Source organism: Eurypyga helias, unplaced genomic scaffold (assembly GCF_000690775.1).
Source record: "Eurypyga helias isolate BGI_N326 unplaced genomic scaffold, ASM69077v1 scaffold6088, whole genome shotgun sequence".
NCBI lineage: Eukaryota > Metazoa > Chordata > Aves > Eurypygiformes > Eurypygidae > Eurypyga > Eurypyga helias.
In genome coordinates, this window is record NW_010268760.1 from 19728 (window position 1) to 27924 (window position 8197).

Genomic DNA, 8197 nt, shown 5'->3' on the forward strand with positions numbered 1-8197 from the left:
GATATTTCCAGTGGGTATTTCTCTCTGTTCAAAAGTAGTTGTTAGCAATCATTCTTCTGATGTGATGTGTTGTAGCCCTCTCGTTTGAAAAAGAAAACAAGAGAAGGGAAAAAAAGCCCCCAAGATAAATGTAACTTTGTTTTTTTCTAGGATATCATTCATTGACTTGGCTGGCAGTGAAAGGGCAGCTGATGCCAGAGACTCAGATCGACAGACAAAAATGGAAGGAGCAGAAATAAACCAAAGTCTTTTAGCAGTAAGCTACTAGCATGTTTGGGGAAGGTTTTATATTTAATTATTAGCACATACCCTGTGGTTCATTTTTATACTAAAACAATATATGTATGTATTCCACGGAGGGGAAGAAATATTGAAAGTACTGTGTCCAGTTTAGTTTGTTTCATGCCTGAAAAACAATTTAAGAGGGAAAAGATTTTTTTATTATAATAGTCTTTTTGATCCATTCTTACAGCCAGCCAGGTAAGCACAGCATGGAGGATGTTGGGTATAGTATAGTAAGTGTCCCATACTGTATATAGAAAATTTTGTCCCTTTTCCTTCTAAAGACTATTGGTTTGGAATTGCCCTATTGGTTTCGTAAAAGCACATCTGTTCCTGCAGCTTTTTATTCTTGACTTGAACTCAGGCTTCTCTTTCAAACCAGGAGTAAAGGACTTAAATACTCAAGAGCATGGACACTGGCAGTTTGTGTGTGGGGAGAAATGAGCAGGAAGAAGCATACTCTTGGTGGAAACTTTCTTTTATAAGCGTACACAGCGTAAAAAGGGACAAGGAGCAGAGGAATTCCATCTAAGATAAAGCAGAAGTGCCCCTAAGTAAAAATTGTGCAGAAAGCATGGCATCTTTAATTCAGAAGAGCACAGCTCACTGTTGGGTGAGGGCTTCTCTGAGTGAGACTGAAGGTGACACACACTCAGCATGAGTCAACAGTGCAGAAGTTAGTGCACACAGCTCCTAGTGTGCCGTCAGTAGGAGGCGGCTTGCTCTGTTCTGAGAATGTGGAACGTGCTTTTGCACAGAGGCTTTCCTGCTGTGGAGTATTAGCACTCATACTGGGAGACAGCATGTAAAGTGAAGGTGTTTCAGTACTGCATGCTTTCTTGAGTACTTGCTGGTGAAAACTGAGTGGCATGGGGAGTCAGGACCTGAATAGAAAGGATTCCTGAGAAGTGAGTCCTGATATAAGCTCATGAAACTCTTTTAAAAGGAACTTTAGAATCAGAGTGTATGTATTTTTGGTATTGTGTGAAGCTGAGCAAGCACTGAGGCAGTTAACTAGCAGTGACTGAATTAACTGTAAAAGGCATCTTTGTGTAAGTCTACATGACCTGCAGCTGGTAAAAACCAGCTCTGCCTTCACTGACCGCAACACCGTCTTCAGGCCTTAAACCACACCAAGCTTACTGCTGGTTTGAATATTCACATGGATTTCAAGTAGAAGATACTCAGATACTGCCATTATGAGAAGCTGAATAAAAAATTAGAGTAGTTTGATCTCTTACTTTTTAGAGGAGTGATTCTTAGTAAAATGCAGTAAAAGTGAGAAATAAGTGCCATCTTCAGTGAGTGTATGTAGAACGTGGAAAGACTACAAATATGGAAAGGCTGCCTCCTTCTACTATCACCATGACAATACCGTACTCTGCTTTTTTTCCTTCAATATTTAGTCTAAATTACTTGTCTCGTGGGTATACAGTCCATTTCTGCCAGTTTTAGAGACCATCCAGGCTTGATACAGAGTGTGATGCTGTTGTGCTTATTCCAATGGAAACATGGCAAAAACAGTGCCAACCATATCCTGGGCTGTATCCAGAGCAGCGTGGCCAGCAGGTCGAGGGAGGGGATTCTGCCCCTCTGCTGTTGTGAGACCCCACCTGCAGTTCTGTGTCCAGCTGTGGAGTCCCCAACATCAGAAGGATATAGACTAGTTGGAGCGAGTCCAGAGGAGGCCACAAAGATGCTCCAAGGGCTGGAGCACCTACGATATAGGAACAGGCTGGGAGAGTTGGGGGTGTTCAGCCTGGAGAAGAGAAGGCTCCGGGGAGACCTTATAGCACCTTCCAGTGCCTGAAAGGGCTACGAGAAAGCTGGAGGCTTTCTGGCCTTCGAACACAGCTCTGTGTACCCAGGCACAGTCAGGACATCTAGACTGCTGTCATCCAAAGTGTTGGGTTTTTTGGGAGGGGAAGAGCTTTTTTTAGAAGAAAGAAATTTATAAAGATGGAGCTCAAAAAACCCAGTTCTTAGGGTGTTACAGGTATATGAGTCTGGGGTACACTCGCCCTGCAAGTTGCAGCTTGGCCTGGTGTACACCAATCTAGCCCCAAACCAGCCAGCTATGGCACAGGCAGCAGCAGGTCCGCAGCAGCGCGGAGCTCTGTGTGTGCTGACCACGTGTGCATCTACCCAGCTTCCTGGGTTCTGCGCAGCCCACAGCGCCGTCGGGCAGGGCTGGCTGCACTCTGTGCGGCAGCTTTGCTCGCTGGGCAGCTGAACTCCTGCTGACAGCTGGGCTAGCTGACGCTGGCCACTTGTGGCTGTGGCAGCAGCAAACCCCCCCCTTGCGCGGGACATCAGACCACAGGGGTCAAAGCTGCATGAGGGAAACAGCACGCAGGTCAGGTTTGGTGCAATTCAGTTCCTTGCCAGATCGATAGGTTTTCCTGCTCTGTTTTTATATGATATTTTTCTATTTTTTTTGTAGCTAAAGGAATGCATTCGGGCATTGGATCAGGAACACGCGCACACTCCTTTCCGACAAAGCAAACTGACTCAGGTAAAACAGGTTGCTGAAAGGCAGCCAGTAGGGGTTTCCCTGACAAGGGGAAAATAAGGTCAAAATAAGAAAAATAGTAATTCTTAAAAGGGAATAATTCAATAACTGCTATTAAACTCTTGAGGTAAAGAGAAATGCATAACTTTTGCAAACATTAATTTTAAAGATAATCACGGAATGAAGGCCAACTGTCAGTTTCCCCGGTCAGTCTTGAGGACTGGCACGGTAAAAAACAAATCAACCAAAAACTCAAACCAAACTAACGCCCCAGACCCCAACTTCCGACTCATTCACTTGCTGTACATCTCCATCCACTCTGCTACCCACCTTGTGTCTTCCGTGCAGGAGCAGTCATGGGAAATTCCATCAACATTTCTTCACCCCAGTTGTAACATATCCTTTATTGCTCAAAACATATGGGTGCCCTTGTGGCACCGGGTGCCAGGGCTTGTTCACAGCCCTGGTTAACACTCATATTCATTTTAAATTGTAAACAGAGAATTGCAAGACAAATTGGTAGAAGAAAGGACTACATTACAAAAAGACAGTGACTGTGCATCACCTGCCTCATGTCAAACTGCCTCTGTACATATTGCTGATTTTCAGGAAATACAAGGTATGTGAATTGCTAATAATCTTATTTTATTTTTCCTGCAACCACAGGTGCTGAAGGATTCTTTCATTGGCAACTCCAAGACGTGTATGATAGCGAATGTCTCACCTAGCCACATGGCTACAGAGCATACCCTGAACACTTTGCGATATGCTGACAGGTAGGTGACGAAGCTCAATCTTGCCAAGGTGAAAAGCAGGAAGGAAGAAGTAATGTATGACGTCTATGGTTAGGTTTTATTTTGGTTGCATTGGAAATGTTGATTTAAGCAAGAAGTGCAATTTCCTCAATGCAAGTAAAATCCTTACCTGTTTCAGGTCTTATATTTGGTCTTGAAATTCTCGGGGTCTCATAAATCCTTTCTGATGGCAGCTTTTGGTGATGAAAATATCACTGTGCTCCCTGTAACTGCAGGACGACTAACCTCAGCAATCAAAAGTTTTGTGTTAGCCTTGTATATCCTAGGCAGAACTGGAATGTGCACGTCCCTCACCCTTCCTCCTACGCAGGGGGAAGGAGATCAAAGGCTGTGCAATGCTGGGGCTATGAGGACAAGGGATGCTTAAGGGGAAGAGGAGTAAAGGGAACAGTTGAGGGCATACAGTGGTGCCAGGTAAGCAGCTCTTCACAGCTGCAGTGATGAGTCTGATCCAGGAACACTGTAGCCCTGTACACATATCACCTGAGCTAGTCAGCTCCACTGCAACTACTCCAAAAGCCCTAATTTATGTCCCGTGGGACTGTAATGTGCTGTGGAGACAACTAGCTTGTCTGGAGCTGGCACTGTGCCACGCTGCATTATGAAGTGTGGAAATGCAGCCCCCTTACACTGAAGCAGAGGCCCCCCTCACTCATTTGACCTGTGCACTGTTGGAGGAAGCACTTCAGAATACTGCTGTAGACCTTCCTTGGTGTTCAGGCATTTTGGCAAAGGGTTTTGATGCCTGCGTGGCTCACTGTTAAAACAGAAATCGTGACACTGTTTAGCCTTAATATGTGAAAGCGTTAGTTTGTTCTGAAAACGCTGTTATTTACCTGAAAGCATGACATCTTCTAAAGCCAGCCTCATTTACAGGGTCAAAGAGCTGAAGAAAGGGATTAAATGTTCTACCCCTGTGACAAACAGGCGTCGGACAGGTGGAAATGTATCTCCAAAACGTGTCCAAAACTCTATGTCTTTGACACCTGGGGAAAAGTGTTGTCCAAAGAAAGTGAAGCTAGGCCTCCAGCATTCCTCAAACACCACAAAAACAAAGGCATGTCCTGCAGCACTCCAGCCACGAAGTGTCCCTTTTACCTCTACCCCCCGGGCAGTCAACAAAGGACATGCCTACAAAGGGAATCCCAGCTCACCACGGTTCCACCACGCTAGCCCAGGTAAGGGCATCCTACAGGTACCGCATCCCCTGAAGAAGAAAACCGATGACCTGTCTCCCCACTCTGACAAGAGCCCCACTGCAAAGGATTTAACCATCAAAGATGCTTCCGTGGCAGAAACAAAAGACAGTAGCCAGAGAGACAAGTGTATGCAAGACAGACCGCCTGTCCAGTGCCTGAAAGTGCAGACAGTGCAACCTGTGCAGAAACAGCTTGTTTCTAAAGATGAGTTTTCCTTTGGAGATGAAAATCTGCCTTCCGACACCAGACAGGAATGGGGAAACGCCTTTGTTAAACCGTGTGTTGAAACCTGGCCAAATCTGCCTCCATTTCAGAAGGAAAGGGAAGAGCATTTACGTCTCTACCACCAGCATTTTCAGCAGCCACCTCTTCTACAGCCAAAACTGAACTACCAACCTCTTGAGAGGTTCTTAACGCAGTACAAGCCCCAGGAGATCCAAGTGAAGCAGGAGCCGAGTCTTACTCCTACGGAAGTACAGAGCAAAGAGGGCTTACAGCTGGAAGATCTGGATGACAGTGATTTCAGCGAAGATTCTTTCTCACCCGTCTGTAGTCAGAAGAGCGTGAAAAGAAGGAACACCAACAAATGCAGTCAACATTCGTTTTTCCTTCATCAGAGAGAACAAGGAACTGAAGAAGAGCAAAAAGGCCAAAAGCAACAGGACTTATTTTTTAAATATGCAGTGCCCAGGCAAGAACATGAACTAGATGACAGCTGGGATTGTAGCCAGGGCAGCCCGAAGTCAGAGGAATCCATTCAAAATGCAGGCTGCAGCAAAACTCCATCAGACTGGTGCTATGATTTCACTGTTGAGTCCTCTCCAAGCAATACTGCAGAAAAACCTTACTGCCTGCAGGAAGATCCTGCTTGTAACTGGAAGAACGGCCAAGGTTTCCTAACTGATCAGAAACAATACAACCCCAAACACAGAAGTCTTGCCTACTCCAGCGAAGCCACCTTAACTTCAGAAAAGGATGCTTCAAACCTGTATGTTTCTCCTGTATTGAAGCTGGGAACTCCAGAGGGCAAAGAGATCGACCTCCAGCATGAAGAGGGGGAAGAATCCACTTTGGATAGACAGGCTGCCCTTGCAGGAGATGTAAAATGGAAAACCAAAAAAAATGGAGTTAACAGTCGTAGATCTTCCAGTTCTTCCTCAGAATTCACTTCTGAGCGAATGGCCCCTCTCACAGGATCCCTTCTTAACTACAAGGAAACAGCCGATACAGAGCAGGTGCCTCCTCACCAGGAGAAGTCCCCCCGTGCGAAGCAGATGTCGGGCAGGAGCGCACAAGGCTCCCAGCACCGTCCTGGGGAGGAGGGCTGGCAGTGTACAAGAAGCAGAGCTCTGACGGACAGCATGCTGGAACTGGGGGAGCAGGCACGTCGCGGCGGAAGACACTGCCCCCTGCTCTGCTCCCCACAAACAGGGGACGAGCGGCGTTCACCCAAAGCATGCTGCTGCCTCCTGGGCTCCGGTCCACCGGAGCAAGGAGTCCTTCACCGTTTACTTGTTGGATGTGACCACGTGACGCAGGAAATAAATGCTGATACCCCTGAAAAGAGCTGTTTTCCAGGTGCACTGTGCTTTCTCAGTGCGGGACATGCGGATTACACAGTCCAGTCCCCCTCTCGAGACAGCAGCCTGCTGCTGCAACCCACATCAGGACCGAGGAATGAGGACTTCAGTCATTCTGCAGACCCAGCCAAGTCGTCGTTCAGCAGTGAGGAAGCAGGGTTGCTGAAAAACAACTTAATGAAGAGCATTTTTACACAAGAGACTTCTGCTGTGAATTCAGGATTTGCAACCAAAGATAATAAGCCATCGGCAAATGGAAAGAGCCCTTCGGACACGTCCGGCAGCAGCTGTCCAAGCGCTACATCAGAGATGGGAAAATGGCAGAGGGAAGCCCTAGAAAAGGCACAGTAAGTCTTGCTTGTCCCTGAAGTTTGTCATGAAGCTTAGAAATTCTAGACATGTCATACCTTTGCCTTTTTTTATATATCATACTCATACATACTTTTAAAAAATGTTGGGAAATCAATCTATGAAATAATTATTTTAAAAGGTTAACAATAATTTAGTCATTATCTTATAAATACATGATTGCTTGTTATTTAGCGATGCTCTAAAATCTCACAGCAAGCCAATTATTCTATTAGAGCTTCCTAGGGTAATGCTGGGGCAATGAATATTATAATACCAACTGCAGTTGTCAGGAACTAATTGGCTTCTGATAAGCTCTAAAGTACCTGAAACGTATCAAAACCTCCCATCAAGGAGCAGGTGGCAGCTGTTTGATCCCTATGGAAAGAAAAGCAGCCAGGGCAGCTGGGCAGTTGCTGAAGGTGTAGGTGCACTGTGAGTGGCCACTGTCAGGTCCCCAGGACTGGACTGCAATCACGTGACTGAAAATGTGGTGCTGGTCAGAGAAGCTTGCTGAGAGGAGCAAGCAGCAACACTGCCTTCCCGCTCTGCCCATTTTTCACCAAAATGACTTACAGTCTCGTGGTTGTTAGCCACTTCACCGACTAATTAGACAATTTCTTTGCTCCTAGATTTCCCTCTGGTAAAAGCAGTGTATGCACCTGTGCAGCCTTTGCTGACCAGGGGCTGTGCCCACTCCCCTCTGGGCAATCCTTAGTTGTCAAGGTGCTCTTTACCCCCAAATCAGTGCAGTCCACAGCCCGTCGAGGAGCATGGGTGTGCACCTTCTGAGTGCCAGGGACACGAGACAGTACAGCGTCCTCTGGGGTCTTGCTCCTTAAAGGTGTATTGAGGCCAACAGCCTGCAGCAGGCTGTGTAACCAGTGGTGTGTTTTATGTTAATCAGACAGGCTGTAATTCGGGCCCATCGGCAGCAGCTGGATGAAATGGCATCCTTGTGCCTCATGGAAGAATGCTTGATACACCAGATGTCAGCAATGGTGAGTGTTTCAGACGATGATTCCAGCGCCTGTTGAACCTGCACAGAACCATCTTAGACATTATTAACTAGAAGTCCTGCTGTGACATCCCTCGTCAGTTCTACCTCTCCTTCTCTAATGTGTCCTAGGGAAGGCCGCTCATTTCCGCTATCTGTTGTGCCTTTGCCAGTCTCCACCCTGCAGGGTGCCTGGGGGAGAAGGAGACTGATGGGCCAACCCTGAACTGCTTGTCTCTGATCACAGCTTTCTCTTGTCTTACCTCATGGGTACCAGGCTGTACCACACAGGGTGCCTGTCCGTTTGATGTGTTCCTCCTTACGGGCTGGAGCAAGTAAGTCAATACCACAGAAAACCGCGCGCCCCGACAGCATGACGCGGGGATGTCGCAGTTGGTGTCGCGGTGCCGCACTGCCTTTTCCTTCCAGTGTCCCTTGCCCACCACACTGCTGGTGTGCCAGCC

The 8197-nt window shown here is 46.9% G+C and overlaps 1 protein-coding gene across 1 annotated transcript in view; it reads left to right on the forward strand.

Moving 5' to 3' along the window:
- Nucleotides 1-7737, forward strand: part of KIF24 (kinesin family member 24) — a gene marked incomplete at its 3' end in the record, with an annotated part of 20877 nt that extends 13140 nt beyond the window's left edge. The window contains exons 7-11 of the mRNA XM_010157841.1: nt 151-256; nt 2726-2797; nt 3461-3570; nt 4486-6735; nt 7644-7737. Coding sequence (XP_010156143.1) covers nt 151-256; nt 2726-2797; nt 3461-3570; nt 4486-6735; nt 7644-7737 — 2632 coding nt within the window. The remainder of the gene's footprint in view (nt 1-150; nt 257-2725; nt 2798-3460; nt 3571-4485; nt 6736-7643) is intronic.
- Nucleotides 7738-8197: the final 460 nt, after the last annotated feature.